The 19,164-nt window shown below is 40.2% G+C and overlaps 1 protein-coding gene across 5 annotated transcripts in view; it reads right to left on the reverse strand.

Annotated features, from left to right (window-relative positions):
* Positions 1 to 76: 76 nt before the first annotated feature.
* The window catches only part of grm1a (glutamate receptor, metabotropic 1a), a 33,682-nt gene continuing 14,594 nt past the window's right edge, over positions 77 to 19,164 (reverse strand). For 2 of the 5 annotated variants that reach the window (XM_039781831.1, XM_039781832.1), the window contains exons 4-11: positions 11,686 to 11,921; positions 11,486 to 11,494; positions 11,214 to 11,225; positions 10,041 to 10,287; positions 9,254 to 9,422; positions 6,649 to 6,775; positions 4,055 to 4,988; positions 77 to 2,407 (exon numbers count right to left, since the gene is read on the reverse strand). In XM_039781831.1, the coding sequence (XP_039637765.1) occupies positions 1,591 to 2,407; positions 4,055 to 4,988; positions 6,649 to 6,775; positions 9,254 to 9,422; positions 10,041 to 10,287; positions 11,214 to 11,225; positions 11,486 to 11,494; positions 11,686 to 11,921 (2,551 nt within the window). In that variant the 3' untranslated portion in view covers positions 77 to 1,590. The remainder of the gene's footprint in view (positions 2,408 to 4,054; positions 4,989 to 6,648; positions 6,776 to 9,253; positions 9,423 to 10,040; positions 10,288 to 11,213; positions 11,226 to 11,485; positions 11,495 to 11,685; positions 11,922 to 19,164) is intronic. The other 3 variants (XM_039781836.1, XM_039781834.1, XM_039781835.1) reach the window with 3 other exon arrangements.

The raw sequence follows: 19,164 nt of genomic DNA on the forward strand, positions 1-19,164 counted from the left end.
CAAGTTGTAGGATTTTTGCACTCAAACCTAATGACAACCAGTTTTTCTGGCTATTGTAGGCAGTAATCAGTCTTCATAATATAAATAGCTTTTATTTTACAGCATTGTTCATCTTTCCCAAAACATAAAGGGCTAGTTCACTCTAGATTCGACAGTGTTAAACAGGTGGCTCCTTCGTATATTTTACATTGGTTAAAATCATTTAACAACTTACACTATAATAGACTAAAAACATTTGGAAATACAATACAATGCACTATGTACTGTATAGTCTTGTACTTTAAAATTATTTGCATTCTTATAGATAAAGAACTAAGGAACTTAACTTCAAGTAAACTACTTGTATATAATGCAAGATTGAAGCAAAATTGAAACATGTATAATCTCATTACAAGAAGCAACAAATTATTGGTTACTTTTACAACTGAATATTTTCAAGAGGATACAGTTGACGCAAGTTAGCTTAAATGTTACCCAAAAACCAAACACACTGCTCCTTGACAAGTTTCTGAGCACAGTTTCAAAATGTATAAACTCTTTTTTTCTGTTGACATTCTAAATATAGAAACATTTATCAGTATTACAAACATACCACCTGTGTGAAAAACAAGAGATGGCTTAACAGTATTACAAACTTTGAGAACTTGTACAAGTACTGTGTTTTCATTACAATGACACAGCAAACTCAGAAAACATGAGAAATATCAACACGGCATTGGAAAGCAAAAGTAGTTCTTTTACCACGTCCCATGCTCATGAAACTTGTTCTCAGGGTTATGATCGAGTGGAAGATGAATTAACAACATCGCCATCATCTACAATCACACTAACCTGTATCAGCTGCATTGTAAAAACTGAAGCAGGGATGCAGGTTGATAACAACTTTGATTGGCACATTATATCCATATTATATATCATACAGCGCAAGTCTTCAGCAGAAACTCAGTTTAGTGATCATATTTTTGTGCACACCTCATAACAAATAAAGTAATATTCAACCAACTTACGATGAGGTCAGATGAGAAAAAGCTGATGTGAAATCATTTAATGAAAAAAGGCGAATAGTTTTTCGATGCAGCTGCGACTGCTACAGACATGAACAGACCTGTACATGTGCAGCAGAGAGAAGCAGAGCGAATTAAAACTGGCATGAAATGCACTTGAGCTACTACTTAGAGCCAGTTTGAGAACCACAGCTACATCCTTCATTTTGATTTTCAGTGTTGTTTAATTTATCACAATTTGGCATGAGAGCTGACCCGTTTTGGCACTCTTCCCAGTTTAACGTTACAGAAAGGCTTTGTGTACTCCCAGCCCTTCAGAAATGTAAGCACTCATGGATGATTCCTGGTGGTTTTCTACTTATAATTTTGATTAACCCCTTACTTATAAAAGCAGAGTAATAAATACAAGCAAGCAAATGACAGCAAAGCATAAATGCTAATAACCTGAAATGATAATAAAAGAATTGTTGTTGTACAGTATGTATATGTATGTGTGTGTGTGTGTGTGTGTGTGTGTGTGTGGGGAACCTGTATGTGGAAATGCACGTCTGTGTGATGCACAAGTGTGTCAGCGCCTGTTTTGCTCTCACAGTGTTGAGGAGCTGTGTGCAAAGTCTTCGAGGACGTTTGAGGTGTAGACTGAGCTCGGATGGCTTCCGAGCATCGACTCCATGATGGGGGAGTCGCTGACAGACTCCCCCGAACACACAGAGTCTCTGAAGGGGGAGGGGGGCGACAAAGCTAGGGAATCCTCCAGAGTTGGCTTGTTCTGAGATAAATCCTCGCCTTCTCTGTCCAACCCCTCCCCCTCCTCCTTGGCATCATAAATGTAGCTGTGCAAGAGATCCAGTTCCTCGTCCTCAGACCCTTCTTCTTCAAACGTCCCCAATTGTGGGGCCAAAGGAAGCTGAGAGGGGGTCAAGCTCAAAGGCTCGTTGGCAGGGATTGCCTCCCCGGTGGCGTGGTCATTCAGTGCAGGGACATAGGAGCTGTGTGTGTTCACCACAGCCCCCTGCAAGCGCTCTGCGGTGCAGCCCTTCAAGTGAGAGGGCAAATAAGAAGCCGGCTTATCTAAATTAGACTCCAGCCCTTGCATCTGTCCAGAGCAAGTGGGAGTCCAGAGGGGGCGCTGCGAATCGCCCTCGTCGTCCTCCTCCACCAGGTTGTACAGAGGCTTAGCACCACGCGGTTCTTGGGGGGGACGTGGTTCTGTGCCAAGGTCACAGGTGGAGGGCTCACAACTGTGGGGGTCGGGGGTGTTAGTTAGGGGCCTGATGACCGCCGTCTGATTCAAGCCGGCTTCCTGTTTCCTCACATGCACAGACAGTCTGTGCCACACATTCCCCCCCCTCGGAGGGTGTCTTGCACCTGATTCAGACCATGACACAGACTTGCCATTAGAACTATGAACGAGATAAAGACCCAAGTTACTATCACAGGAAACCGGGAGGTGGTTGTAGAAAAACAACATCAACATAGCAGCAACGCAACACAACAGAGCAGCAGCATTTCAACATTTCTGATGCATGTTAAAATACTTTTTAACCACATGACTTGACATTAACAGCTTTGCTAAGGGGTTCACACATGAGCTCTAAGGAGCATTACGTTTATCAACTGTGACACTTCACAAACATAGTGAGTCATAATGTGCTGCAGACAGCATTATGATCTTCAAATTACTTCAAATATGAAGCTTATAGAATTAAGAGCCATCCAGCTCATTTCTTCCTGTCTTAACTGTTTGCTTATATAGTTAAAATGGGACACATGCATTTTGGGAATTTCAACTGGTGCCTGACGACACAGAGTTTAGTGCAGAATGAACTAGGACTAGTTCTAATGTGATTAGTTGGAGAGGTGTGGAGGGGCGTTCATGCTGAGAAAAGTTAAATGTGAGGTTAATTCAGGGTAAACCAAAAGCAGCAGGGTGGCAGATCTCCTTCATGGAGGGCTGCAGTGTCAAAAACATTTTTGCCATTGCCGATCAGGAGTGACAGGATCACAGAGGCGAGTGATTCCTTTAATTCATCAGACACTTTAACCAGCCAGATATACTTTATTGTTGAATAAAAAAAAAATCAACAAACTCAAGCTGAGAGCAAACCAAATAATGAATTGATAACTTGTTACACCTTTTCCTTTATGTCACTCATCAAAATCAAGCATAATTCAATGCAATATCTTGTATCTAAAATAGAATAACCAGTGCCAAAACGATGCCAACTCTATGTCGTGCAGAACATTTTCAGCTTTAGGACTTTTGGGCAAATTATGATCATCTGGCTGGGGAGTGTCTAAATGTCTCCCCTGGTTGTATATATAGTAAAATATGTCTCAGTTGACAGTGCAGCTCTCCAGGAAAGGAGTTGAAGGACCACCATGCCAAAAACATTTGCCAGCCTCGACAATTTGCAGACAGTACGCTGCTCGGTTACGAAGGTTAAAGGGTTAGAAGATTAGAAAGGCTGCATAGCAAGGGTGAGAGACAACACGCAAACATATTGGGATCACTCTCATACTCTTCCCAACTCCTTACTTTAGACACCTGTCCATGTGTCACTGCTGTGGATCTCAAAAAAGTTATATGCAAGTCTTATATCTAGTTCAGATGTGTGACATCTATACTTTAATAATCACTTACGCATTAGCACGGCCTGTTTAAATCAATGACATCAAATTGTCCCACCCTGAGTTTTCTGTTAAATTTAGCTTAATTTCATTGATAACATTCCATGCCCCTCAGGGGGAGGGGGGGTGTGCCATATAAATCAGTATTCACTGCTTACTGTTTCTAAATCAATTTAGGCCTATCAGTTTAGTTTTACATAGATTGGGGTACTGGAAAGGACCAATAACGTTATGCATAAGCACTCAAATATTCTTGTGAAAAATAAGCAGCTGCAGGTTACTGTTGTTACTTATTTAGAGAAATGCCAAATGACTAGTTTTGGACAACTCACTGTAACATTTGAGTGTTTAGGCATCTTATAGTTTTTTCTCTAACAAAAAACAATCTAGCAAGATGAACAACATGAAAGGTCACTCACTTGGCATTGCCCGACCCAGGCTTCTTCCGGCGGAACATATTGAGGATGCTGCTGTTCTTGCATTGAGGCGACTTTCCATCTCCAACGTGCATTCGTACCACATCAGATGTGGTGAAGGCACTTCGGACGTTCCTCTCTGGTTTGGCAATGATAATGTACATCTTAGGTGTGAACATGCACCCCAGTGCCACTGTTACACTCAGGCTGACGGAGAAGGATGTGGTTATGATCTTGTAGTTTGAGCCAAAATAGATTGGCACAAAGGCCAACCAGATGATGCAGGTAGTGTACATTGTGAAGGCAATATATTTAGCCTCATTAAAATTGGCCGGGACGTTCCGCGTCTTGAAGGCATAGTAGGTACAGCTCATGATTAGCAGGCCGTTGTAGCCCAGTGGCGCCACCATGCCTATGTTGCTAGTATTACAGATGAGGTAGACCTCACGTATGCTTGGGTAGGACTTGATGGGCTCAGGAGGCTCCAGAATGATGAGTGTGATCTCCAGAGTTAGCTGCATACTAATCAGCATAAAGGCAATCACCACTTGGGCCCAGGCGCTCATGAAACGGGGCTTCTTGGTGCAGATCTTCTTCTTGCTGCCTGCCAGAATGCGGGCAATGCGGTTAGTTTTGGTTACCAGGGCAGAGTAGCACATGGCAGATGAAAGGCCCACCAGGAGCCGCTGCAAGTAGCAGGAGGTCACTGTTGGACGGGCGATTAAGGTGAATGGACAGATGTAGCCCATGAAGATGCCTGCCAAGATGATATAACAGAGTTCTCTGCTCGAGGACTTAACCACAGGTGTATCACGGTACTGGATGAACACAAAGGTGACAAAGGAAGTGATCAGGATGCCCACGCAGGAGAAAGCCACTGCCACCATGGATTCCACATCCGCCCAATCAAGATACTTCAGAGGCAGGGGCTGGCAGCCTGAAAAGAGCAGAGGAGATATCAGGTTAATCTTTTGTTGGTGCTGTAGTAGTTGTTTTTTAATTAAAGGTACATTAAACAGGTGAAAAGAACCAAGAAGCAGACAGAAGAGAGGTGGCAGAGAGGAGAGCAACACAAATGTGGAGACACAAGGGAAGTCAGGTGTGTAGCAGAGATCAGAGTCTATCTAGATGGCCTAAAATTGCTCAGGAACTAATTTGCATGTGTCAAAGCCCCAGTTCTGTCACATTTCTCATTTTCATTTAATGCCAAATGTGTATGTGCAGACATGTAGTGGGTATGTGTGTCAACTCTGTCATGATGCACTAGTTGCCATCCAACACCCAGAGGAAGTTTATAGAGCTTAATGGGAGAAAACTGACATCCCTAGACTTCCCCAGCTTAACCCTCTATAAATTACATGCTGCTGCTAATAGCATTACAGTCACTGCCATCACAAGCAAGACTATGCAGAGAGAAACACACTACTGGTCTGCATTGCTAATTCCCAATATGTCAAATCATGAGAAATGTGAAATTTTATAATAACTTCTGGCCCCAGGAAGCTTGGGTATTTTCCACACAAAATTTTACTAATGTGAATAGGAAGGTATAAAGCAATTGTCAGACTTAAAAGCACTTCTGCAAAAACACACTGAGACACACTTGAGGGAAAGTGTCTGAAGTGCACTGCAGTGAACTCTTGCTGGTTTATTTTGACCACCCACCCGGCTTAGTTCACCGAGGCATCAGCCCCACTGCAAGCAAACGGACAACGGTGGCAAAGATGAATTGCTCTTATCTATATCTCTTCTTACACAATCCTCAATACCCTTATTCCTATAAAACCCATGCTGTCATATCTAAGCTGGGAAGACCCAGACATAATTAAAAAAGAAAGCCCACTCTTGTGCTGTACATTGTCCCTGGGCCAATTCACATTGACTTCAAAGAGAAGTCAGCACCAAAATGAAATAATGTTAAAAAATAAAGGTATTATGACAAAAGAAATCCTGCCCTAAATGAGCAAATGAGTGGACAGTACAACCTAACTCTATGAATAGGATACCAACTCTCTCTATTAGTATTCTCCAGATAGGGACATGTAATGAGAGTGAAGGGAGAATTTCTTCCTCGACAGACTGCTGAGATGTATCCCCAAGCCTCTCATGTCAGTAATAGGATTTTACACCTGGGAACTGAGAGCTCCTCTCAACTCTATAAATCGCTGTTAAAACAACCACTGGGTCACAACAAGGCAAAGAGCAGGGAGGAAGGAAGGAGTAGTGTAGAGGTTGAGAAAGTTAAGAGAGCAGGGTCATAGGACCTGGATGATGAAAAGCATCAGCGGAAGGAGGTGTCAGGGTGTGAAGTGTTAACAGGCTTATGCGGGGAGGATGATTTTTGACAGAGAAAAATAGAAGAAGAAGAAGTTTGAGAAAAAGAGCTTGTGCTGTTTCAGTTAGATTGGTGTTATAAGATATAAATGATCTGACAAAGGAGCAGGCAAAGGGTAGGTTAGCTCAGAGCAAACACATGAAATAGGTGAAATAATTAATGAGGGTTGGTCAAGGGATAGGAAATATGGAGAGTATCAATGGACATTGTTCATAAAATTAAAAGTAGATTGGCTCAGAGTGTCGGGTTTTGATTCTCCTACCTTCCAGGTCATCATCGGGCCACCATCCCAGCTCACATGCCTTGCAGGTAAACTCATCCTGGACGATCTCATTGTCCTTGCATGTGGTGCAGATCCAACAGCAGCTCACCTCGCCCTTCCTGATCACCTGCACACAGAGAGGCCAGACATCAACGATGAGGGGGTCACAGACATCTTAGTAACCAGTCACAACAGTAATCAAACAGTGATAGGAAGCACATTACACCCAAAGCAACATAAATAAGTAATCGAGGATATGTTGGTGCAGTTTCTTTTTTCCTTGAGCCCCAGACATAAAACAAGGCCAGCTGCTTTTACATTCTGCTCCCTAAGACACTATTACCAGCACTGTGATATGTAAAGCAGGGTGATAAGTGGGGCAGGAAACAAAGCAGATAGAGGGGAAAGCGTGAGCAGCAGCCTCCCTCATTTAGGATTTAGGGTATAGCAAGAGTGAAAACAATTGTCTCAAGATGAAGCAAATCCGGGCATTTCTTCAAACTGGGCTCAGTACCACTTTTTATTATTTACTGTCCCAAACTCCCTTTCTCCTCAGGTAGATAGGGTGAAAGGCAAAGGAAATGATTTGTTCACCTTGTGCAAACTTATTTCATTGTGTGTTACATAATTTAGACTGATAAGACTTCTCATAAGTAATCATGAAAAGCACAAGGATTTTATTTTTTTAATGTTGAATTAGATTGAGAAAACATGTGCCTGTGTAAATTATTTTCTCCTTTATGAAGCATTGTACACAATATTTAATTGATGAAGCAGGATGTCAAAATGTAGGACAAACTAACATCCCCAAAGTTTACTTGGCAACTGAGGATGCGTTGGATAATTATCAAAGAGAACAAATGGGAAGAGTCGAGATTCATGGCAAGAATGGGACATCACGTCTAAGCAGTGACACAGTTACCAGTAGAAAAAAAAAGTTCTTTGAGAGCACAAGGGAAAAACTATCTCTGTCTTAACTTATTGCACTTATTTTTAGCCATGCTAGCGGTGTGGATCTATTGATGGCTATGTTGGTTGGTTAGCCGGTCTTCCACATTGGTCACAGCAGAAATATCTGAAAAACCTTTGGATGGATTGCCATCACATTTTGTACAGATATACATATATGTTCCTCTCAGGATTATTTGTAATAACTTTGATGATGTTCCACAATTTGGGAAATAGACTTATTCGCTTTCTTGCCAAGAGTTAGATGAGAACACTGATACAGCACCATTGACGCCACCACCAGCAGCTAACTAATCTTATTGTAAAGGGGATAACAGCTAGCCTGGCTTGGTAACAAAATCCCCCTACCAGCACCTCTAAAGCTAAATTAACACTTCATGTCTCATATGTACATTCCGTAGAAAAAACTACCTTCCAAGAAACAGTCCAGCACAAAACACAGAATTGTTGTTTTGACACCTGCTAAACATCAGCATTTTAGCATCTCATTGTGAGTATGTTAGCATATTGATGTTAGCATTTATCTCAAACCACCACTGTACAGCCTCAGAGAGTTGCTAGTACTGGTATACACTCTTAGTCTTGTTATGAGACTTTTTACTCTAAGACAACTGGAGGAGAGCATTTTTCCAGTATACCACTTGTGTCGGCATTCTTGGAATTGATAAAGACCAATGTGCACTTCTGTACTAAAACTTGCTATTTTGAATACATAGTGCATTCACCCTGACAAAGTATGGCCAAATGCAGTGCACTATGAGTACAAAATTGAACACTAGACACCACTCGCCCTCAACGGTCGCTATCTTTGCTATGGAGAAGGGACCACCAGGAGTGTCGGACTAGGGGTGATAAGGGGACTGAGTACCCCAAAAGATGCTAGAATGAACAGCTTTGGATGTGGGCAGGGGCCCATAGAAAATGCCTTTCTACAGGTCCCAGAATTTTGTGCTACGTCCCTGGGGACCTCAAACATATTTTCAAACTTGTGACAATGGTGGGGGAGGAAGCTGCAGCGGTTGTGACTGAAATGGTGAACACCGAACTATACAAATGTAATTTATACATGTGTTTTTCAAAAAGTACCTCTATACTGTAGTTGAATAGTGAGAAAACAAGCCAGTATATATTTTGGCGGACAACAATAGGTGGCGGTAATGCAAATTACCATTAATAATAATAATTCCATTTCTGAGCAGTCCATAGGCTACGGGGTCATGCACGATTTTGAGACAACACTCAACACTACCCTGTCGAAATGTATGCACTACACAAGTGAGTACATAGTGTACACAGTGTAATACATGTACCTTAACTGACGAGGTATCAGAATTAAGACACACCACTAGCACTTTGTGAAACTCATTGAGTGTGAGTCAGCCTGGCCAAACTCATCTCCTTGTTGCAATGAAAATGAGCTAGTTAAAACAGAATCAATGTTAAATAAGCTCTGCTGGTATTTACTTCTATACACTGGCACAGTGTTGAATTAACACTTCTAGACAGTTTTGGAACCCCAGAGTCACACAGCAAATTATTCACTGTTAATGATTATTGATTTTTTTAGACTTCAGGTTTTTCAGACTAAATTAACAATGTTGGAGTTCATTTAACGCTGGAGGATTTGAACCCTTACCTTGATCTGTCCTTTGGAGCAAGGCTCGCTACAGACTGAACGGACCATGTCACTGCTGTTCAACCACAGCTTGTTGTCATCGATGTTTAAGATGCCCTCATGCCAGGAGCCCACGTTTATGTAGTCGTAGCGACCATCACCCACACCCTGTAGATTCATGATGTCATACCTGGATGGACAGAGGGAGGGACAGAGGACCACAACGAACAAGAACAAGTTTAGTAAGTGACAAAGGGAAAAAAAAGACTAGAAGGGGACGGAGTACAACAGAGGAGAGTTAAAGATCACAAACAAAGAAAGACAGAAGAAGGAAAAGAGAGATATAGAGGGAGGGGAGAAGGAGAGAGTGACAGGTAATATAATGATAACGATTCCGCAGCTTAGCAAACCTACCAAAGTCACTTAAACAGCTTACAACCCCATTAGTGTAACATCAAGAGCTCATGCCAGTGCACACTGTGGCCTCATCTTTATATTGAACCAGGGTGTGCTCCAATTGACCTCTAGTTGACGGAGGAATGACACGCTGTGTTTTCTGACTGTCAAATGCTGTCTGTTGGACTGAAGAGAGATGAAAGTGCCTGCCACAGCAGACAATCCACTGAATCTGTTCCAGTCCAAACTAATTACATCCTTCTGTGCTCAAGATTAGTGCACATGTGTGCTTGTACATGCATGCTAGTGAGTAGGAGAATGTTAGATGGGAGAAATTCACAGATTATAACCACCCTGGTGATAAGAAATGTCTATTTTTATATGTTTTTTTACCACCTCCTCATCCTCTTACCTTCCTGGGGTGTCTCCGTTTTCATCAAAATAAATGTCCTCTCCAGAGACTCCTCTGAAGGAGGTCTTCAGCAGATAGTCCAGCAGCTTGCTGCCATCGATGGGGTCCATGGCTTCACAGAGCCCTGGCTGCCCTGGGCACAACTCCTTGTGCATATCATGGAGGCCATGAGCCATGGCATAGATGGCATTGATGACAAATCCCATTTTACTATCCTGAACATAGTTTTCATGCAGACTTTCATTTCCTGTTAGAGGGGAAAAGAAGATGGTATCAAAATAATGGAAACATTTATACAATTTTTACAATTGAAGAAAACGTTCTTGTTTGTCTGGGGTTTTGTGCTATATTCAAACTGCAGTTACTCTGTAGAACCATTGTGTTTTCCACAATGCATGATTAAATTAGAACCAGACATGGAAAATCTATTGCAAAGCAGAACCTTCTTTTGCAGAAAAATATATTAGCATACAAGGAAATCACAATATGATGTCCAAAAGCTCAACAGGACACAGATGTAGAGAACAACCATTGTCTGGGAAAATCCAAGGCTGTGAACAGCAAGTTGTACTTCACTGTCAGCCCTCTAAAGGCACTGTCCCACAGTCAAACCTTAATGTTTTTGAGGATGTAAATAAAAGTAGAAATTTTTTTTGCATCCTTGTATGAAAATATTTCTTCCAAAGTTTAAGACTAAATTTCCATTTTCTTTGCCCCCTAAGACAGTGCATTTAAAATCCTGATATGTATTGTCTACAACTCTACATCATATACATCAACATGCACATACATCAGAAGGTGTGATCTATTTCAATATACCAACATCTTTTTCAGGTGTTTCAGCCTTTTGGGTGAACAGTGTGTACTGGGTGAGCCATTCCTTTGTGCAGTTTTCAAAGTGTAAGGCCAATTTCCTGTTATTCCTCATACATTATAAACAAGCCCAGTGCTCCACATCAGAGTTTGACTAATGCAATCCTCGCTCTGGCCGAGAGCCTGTGACTGCCAGGATCAAGACATCTCACAATTTTACGAAATAGCAGTTTTTAGTCTTGTGTTAAAGAGAGCATTAGTCAAACTCTTCCTGTCTTGGAGGAGTCAAATGCTCACAGAGTGCAGGTGCAATTCTGATAAAAGCATTACCATAGTAGTGGCAAGAAAAAATGCACTTACCACCTTGAAGGTCTTTGGAATAAAAGAGGTATATAAGAGTGTGATACAGCGGAAGTAGAAAAGCAACTACGACTGTACTGCTCTGAGATAGCAACAGTCAGTACAAGCCACTAATTGATTTTAGTTATCAGTTGATTAAAAGCATGCTGAGCAATTTATTTTTTAATGTCATTTAAATTGCATTGTTGATTTGATTACTTTTTATTGGATTTGTTGTGAGTAATTTTGAATTGTTATTTAAATGCCATTAACAAGCGCAGAGCACAATTTACCATGATCACCTTTTGGGAGCAAAGGGAGAGAATATTCGGGGAGGAAAACAGAAAGAAAAAAAATACAGTTTTTGTTATTATTCATGAGTTATGCACTCTGGTCAAATGTAACCCTTTACTCTCACTGACAGAAAAATTAAAAAATAGAGTATGATGCTCCTGTTTATAAACAAAATATACATTTCTCTGTTGTCACCCACCGGAGCAGACTTTCTTGTAGTTTTTGTTCTCCTGTGGGTGGCCCTCGAGGCGGCACTGGAAACGGTACTGCCAGAACTCAGAGAACCAGGGGTTCCTGGTGTTAGTGTCCAGGCGCAGCTTCAGGTAGTAATCATCAAAGGTTTTGACCACCTCCGATTGCAGCTTCATGGTGATTCCTCCCTCTGCTTCCTGCTCATAACCCTCCACAACCTCGTCACGGTCTGCCCACCCATCACTGCAGGAGCAAGAGAGAAAAAAGAAGAGGCTGTAACATAAGGATCGCAGGGGAAGGGCAGTAAAATATTATAAAAAAATATTTTAAGTAAGAATAAAACATTGTCAACATTTAGAATGAGAGGCACTCTCATGTTACTGTCACAAGTCTTTTATATTGGATTGTAGTAATTATGATTTACACCGCTGATTCAGACTGACATGCCCATAAAACTATTCAACTTAACAAAACAGATTCCACTTATGCAGCTGTACTTTGAATGATAGATTCTCTATTCTATTGATGATTTTCTATCTCTTCTTAGGGGGACAGGGCAGTAAAGGTGTTCAGTTCATGTACGAACAAATGAAACAATCTTTAAACGAAACTGACTATGTGCTGAATCACAACTGTTACTGAATGAATGTGTAGCTTTGAGCAGGCAAGCTCCCCTCATTGGTGACTGTCATGAAACAATCCCATCACGATTGTTCTGTGGTTCGTATCCTATCGTCTACTGGCTTGACCTCTGTGAGTTGATTGTGAAAGCAGCTACGAGTTCTCGCTGAACAAAACGACACAAAGCAGGGTTCAGCTTACAATGTTCTAAAGGTTAAATGAGATACACAAGAATATATATATATTTTATAACAATCGCTGCATTCACTTTGATGACATGACAGTAGATAGATAAGAAAGAGGCTTCATAGAAAAGTTGGATTGGTTCAAGGTAGATTCACTCACATAAATCTTTAGAAAGGAAGGTGTTACAATTTATGATACAAATTTATGATACCAATTAAAACAGATGAGAGGGGCTTTATTCAGAGTTTTTAGAGAATGTATTGTAACAGATTCACAACAACGACCCAAAGTTTCTTGGTCAGTTCAGCCCTTATTAAAACTTTCTTAAAAGACTAATAAAAACTAAAAAGATATTATAATTCTGTTGCAAATACTCACCTGTTGAGCTACTAACCTAATACCTAGCTAATGTATGGTACATTTCTTGCATAGGCCTAGTTTTGTACCCAACTGAACTGAACAGCTTGTACCAGCAACCGACTGAACTGATAAATGACCTGAAGACTGAACATAGGCGCTGTATGAACAGTGATCCATTCACTGATCGATGTACTGATTGTGGATTTGAATGGTGATGTGTTGGCAAACATTGTCAGTGACCACGAATCTTTGAACAGAATCAGTTAACAAGTAATGTTCACCTCTTTCACCCAAACGTTTTTTAATTAAATGAGTTATCCTTTATCCTTTATTGTTGTATGAACAGTGATCCATTCACTGATCGATGTACTGATTGTGGATTTGAATGGTGATGTGTTGGCAAACATTGTCAGTGACTAGGAATCTTTGAACGGAATCAGTTGAAAAGTAATTTTCACCTCTAAAGGGGAAGTTGGATTATAGAGGAAGTAGCAGAATGAAAACAGAACCATGCAAAAGCCATTTGGACATACAGGGCAGCAGTATCATTGAGTAAAAGGCAATACAGAAGTAGAGCAGCTGTGGGCTGAATGATGTTTGTTATGTCTGTGTTCAGATGGATACTAATGAGAACGTTTCTATCAAACAACAGCAAATGTAATGCCAGAACAACATCAATGCACAAACCCAAACTCTAAGTCATGTGTTGCTTTCATTTAAATAATAAGCTTCAACTACAAGCAGGTCGACTACGGCCTCTACTCTTGTACGATGTTAAATTAGCGTGGCAGCACTGGTTAGAGGCTTATCTCAAGTCCACTGCAGCAATCCTTAATTTAAAGAGGATGGAAATCTCACCATTAGTGCCTCAACTGTAATTGTAGGCTTTACACAATCCCTTCAGCTTGCTTGTTTGTTTGCTTGTGTAACCCTCTGTGCGAGAATTTCTACCTTACCAAGCCAATTTGGACACACAGCTTTGCCAGTGGGCTCTAAGAGAAATTGAAAACATCAGTAAAGGGGACACTGAAAAACAAATTAACAGGTAAACAGTCTGAGCTGTGCCCTTTCTCTAAATCTGAGTCAATGTGGGGTTTCCGGCTGTATTTCATTCTGTGTCTCTCTATCTCTAATGTGGGCTTCGGGCTACTGCTTTGAAATACCTATGCTATTGACAGCTCCACACCAATTAGGCATGACTCACCATGGAACCAATTATCTTGCACACATGGGATGTTCTGGGTGAGGGACAAGGACGTGTGTGTGTGTGTGTGTGTGTGTGTGTGTGTGTGTGTGTGTGTGTGTGTGTGTGTGTGTGTGTGTGTGTGTGTGTGTGTGTGTGTGTGTGTGTGTGTGTGTGTGTGTGTGTGTGTGTGTGTGTGTATGCAGGTCAAAGTCTCGGACCTTTTATGTCCACAATTACCTTCAGTCAAAAAAAGGAAGACATTCAACCAAATTTGTGAGAATGTAAAGAGGAAACTTTTAAACATATGTATATCCCTGCTCAAGCTAAAAAAAACATATGGATTCCTACATATATTGGGCATCAGGAGACAGCCAGTATTGAAATGATCATCTAGAAGTTTCTGGGCTGGTGTTGTTTTATATTTCTCTCACTGTCAACAAAACCCTTGACAGTGCCAAAATCAACATGTATTAAGCTGTCTTCTGACTTCCCTACCATTTCTGTGACACTTAGCACAAAACCCATTGGTTCCTGCTGAAGATGTAAATCTTAAAAAAGGCTATGTCATTTCCTAAAACAGCTGGGCACTGTAGTTCTAAGCAACTGTTACTTAAACAAAAGCAAAAAGTGCATTTGATGGTGTCTCTTTTCAGCCACTGGGGAATACACATTAGGTGCAATAACAAGTACCTACAGCACCAGAATGATGTATGAAGGACTGACTCAAGATAAACTACAGTGCCCATGTTCATGGTAATGAAAGAACATGTCACCCACTGAAACAGTTGTGTCACTGGTGTGTTTTTAATAGTTTCTGGACAACAATAGAGCTCTATTAACCTGACAGATTGTTTGTTACACAGAACCATCTGAGAAGCCATCATTGGAAACTGTTTGAAAAAAGGGCAGACACTTTCAAAAAATACTTTTTTTTAACTTTTAGATTAGATGAATCATCTGTCTATCAAGTCTGCCACTGTTGTTTTGAACGAACAGTCATCACGCACACCTAAACCACGCCTGTAGCTAGCCAGTTGCTCCTCAAAGGACGTGATTGGTCTGAAGCGCTAGTGGTTTGGACACATATGCATTACTTGAAGCCTGACAAGATGGATTTTTGTGTGATTTTGTGATCCTGCAATTCTCGTGTGATCTCGTGACACTGCAGGCTTTTGCTACAGAGACAGTACTTATAGTAGAATCAATTCATCGTTAGCTTTGGAAGGAAACTCTCACAACTGACATTTAATAGTCACCTGCAATACAAAACTGCATTCCACTAATGCAACCAATGCAAATTAAAAATTAGTAAGCAAATATGTTGTTCTTTTGATAGAGATTTGTCTTTAAATTATTCCTCCTCCACAGTTCAATCAGAGCCAGCTGGATATGTTTTGGCATGTGGGATGCAGCTAAGAAAATGCATACTTGCATCTTTGCACAAATGCATTGGAAAGATAACTTAATAATAATTATAATAATTGATACCAATGTGCAGATTTGTATGGCTTATAGCAAAAGGTATAGGGAATTGATAAAAATGTGTTTGTTTTTTTAATAAATGGTGTAAAATAAGTAGGCTAGGATCCATTCAATTATACATGTATGCTCTACTGTCAGCAACAACTATTGTTAAAGACAAGAACAATGTTTGGTAATGCTGAGAGGACAAAGTTACAGCAATAGGGTCTAGATCACAACGTAACCTATGTCTTATTCTTTGTATAAGGATATCTGCCCGTTTTGGCTCCTAAAGTGTTTGCTATATATTTAAGAAGAACAATTCAACTGAGTTATCCTTTTCACTCTCTTAATTGAGTTTAGAGTCCGAAACACGTGGATTTCATTGGTCCTAGTCACATTTCCTTAATTAGTTCCAAGTGAATGCTGTCTCTGTCCCTCCTGCTTTCTTTTGTATATTTAAACATACACACATATACACAATACAGCACACATCATACAATACTAACTGTATAGATTTATGTGCATAATTCTTCCGAGTGTTTATCATAAACGTACTTTAACTGACAGGGTAACTACATATCATATGGTCTATTCAATACGATTCTGAGTTTAACGTATTTGTTCTGACAGAACAGTGGAAAACAGACTGTATTTTAGATAAAGAGAGTGAGGTGCAAGACATGCTTGGCTGTTTCTCACAGTGGAGTTTGTGATGTAGAAAAATGACATTCTCTCTTCTTTGCTCTCCTCTCTCAGGATCACGCTGTCTGGCAGAACTCCAAGCAGTTCATCAAAACTCTTGGGCCATCAGAAAGACGCCTAATGGGACAAAATCTGATTTAATGTCACCTCAATGTTCTGCAGCTTCACACTGCATATTGGAAGGCCCATTATTACACAACCTGAGTCAGATATAGTGGAGGAACACCTGTTTAAGCGGATTAAGGAGTCAACGCTGTTCAAGTATGTTATTAGTTTTGGAGTCGTTGTACTGAAGACAGACAAGGCAGCAGATCTGAGATATAAAACAGAGCATACCTCTGACGTATTTAAAAAAAATAATTCATTAGTTTTAAGAAAGCTGAGGTTTGTGATGCAAGGCAACATACTGAATACCAATTACTATTGGCAGTAATAAGGATCACAAATGCAAACATTATGAATACTTATGGTTAATCCAACAATATGTATACCTAAAATGTAAAATAGGTCATTTGTCATTGCCCTTCAATGTATGAGTGTTTTTATTTAACCTTCCAAAGTGACCTATATGACTGTTACAAAAGCTATTCACATTACATCACACATTAGTCTGATCCGGTAACAAAAAAACATGATTGAAAAGAAAGATTAGTGTCATAGTTAAAAGAAACCAACTTTGGCTGTTGGTAGATGTGAACCATGAACCACAGTGTCCAGTGCCCATGTTACTTTAGACACTTAAGTAAATAAGTAAATACAGCACGAGTACAAATATATTTGTGGCACAGTGGATTTAAACAAGTAAAACTCACAAGACTGAGGCCAATCCTGACAGTCAATTTAATTTCTCTTTTACCATCAACTTTCAAAATACTGAATAATTTAAGTCAGTATTTATCTCTGCAAGTAAAGTCAGCAGGATGCTAATACTTTGATGCCACATGCTTAATAATGGGACCTGCGTATGTGGATGATTTACTGAGACTTGATGATGTGTGGCATTGTTTAGAGGGCTGCAGCATGCCAACAGCTGGATAATTTATAGAGTAGTATACAAAAGTGAGTAGACTGAGAGCTCTCCCGACTCTCCCGGATGATCTAGTTCCAGTTTGATAGCACATTTGTATATTTATGAAGCCATGAATTAATTGGCAGGGCAGAGATTTAATCACATGCGCTGTTTCCCCTGGAGGATGAATGAGAAGAGTTACTTTAAAAAGAGGAAAGGAGGATAGGGTAGTCAAGAGTTTCCTAATTGCTCTGTGCGAGTGAAATAAAAGTTCAGGTAGTTAATGGAAAAAACTTTTAATCTGTCTGTCATTCACTAGAATGTCAACCGGTCTAATTGCTAGAATTACATTATTCTTAAAAGTAAAATCAGGCTATAGGTCTTTGATCTTAAAACACACACACACACACACACACACACACACACACACACACACACACACACACACAAACACTTCATTTACTCCCATCATAACTTCTTGTTTCTCTTTCTCTTTTTGATCATTGTCCAATCATCTCATTTTCAGTGGTGGAAGAAGCTCTCAGATCCCACAGTACATAATTGTGAGCAAGAATTTCACACAATAGGAGCTCTTTTTGTTTTCTGTTCTACATGTATCTTTATTATGATCGCACAACATCCTTAATTAATTAGAAACTGCTCTGGCAGTGGAAGAAATATTCATACAGGGGTTTCTCTCGTAAGCCAAACACTAACGCTCCATCTCAAAAACTGTCTCTCTTTCTCTCTCTCTCTCTCTCTCTCTCTCTCTCTCTCTGTCTCTCTCTCTCTCTCCATATACTCCCATTCTCTTCCATTTCCATTATTTCTGCAACTCTGGAGTTAAAACAGAAGTGGTGGTGACTTGTTAGCTAGATGGCGGCAGCAGCATGACTCTCTTGAGGTGACACAGAGGACCCTGGGTGAGCCGGGGAGCCTTTAAAAGCCCATCCAAGCTGCTTTTACTAATTCATCATGCCCCAGTTTGAGTTGGGAGATCAGTCTCCTCTACGTTGACAGGAAACACTGCTGGGAGAAAATCCTTTTTGCTTTTTAGCACCAAGGAACGTCAATCCACTACTAAACCTCATGTTAACGTCTCTGCATGTAATATCAGCCGTAGCAGTGACTGATGGATGACAGAATGTTATCATCAGTTGGTCAATTTAATGTTAAAATCGTTACATAAGGTTGGCTAGAGCACGGCTGTTTAAGGCCTCATACATTTAAAATGCTTCCATGTTCCTTTTTGGCATTTTTGTTGCTCATTATTGCAATAATAACAACTACAAGATCCATTTTTCAGTTACACTTAAAGGAAGGGAAGGTATAAACTTCATTGATGTCAAAGATGTATTTACATTATTTACAAATATGTCTTGTTTTCTAAATAATCAATGAATCATTTAGTCTATAAAATGTTAGAAATGAAAATGAGTGGAAGTTCACTGAATTTTGCAAACTCCCAAAAATGTAATGATGCAACATTTGTGGCTGCAAAGTCTTTGTCAGGCAAATATCCACCTGAACAAAAACAGACCAAAAAATGACAGCTCCACCTAAAGCACAACTGATACAAAATAATGCCCGCTATTTCAAAATGATTTACTAAACACTGAAGCCTACTGTAAACAGGACTACTGTATGTATATAATTGTACACATTTTTGCTATACCCCATTTTTTTGATGATTTGGGTATATTTGCATCATTAGCCTACATTTTTAGAAGCTGCCTCTCCTGCTCCTGCATCTGGGGTTCGCTGTGCACTCTAGCATTATTTAACATTATGTTATATTAGTAGGACCACAAGACCACCGACCACCTGTCCAAAATTTGAGTTTATTTAATTAACAATAATGTAAAACAAACAAAAAAAGCAAGAAAACCTCACAGGCTGAAAGCGGAGAATGTTTGGGATTTTTGCATGAAAACAAACAATTAGATTATTAAAAAATA

Source organism: Perca fluviatilis, chromosome 18 (assembly GCF_010015445.1).
Source record: "Perca fluviatilis chromosome 18, GENO_Pfluv_1.0, whole genome shotgun sequence".
Taxonomy (NCBI): Eukaryota; Metazoa; Chordata; class Actinopteri; order Perciformes; family Percidae; genus Perca; species Perca fluviatilis.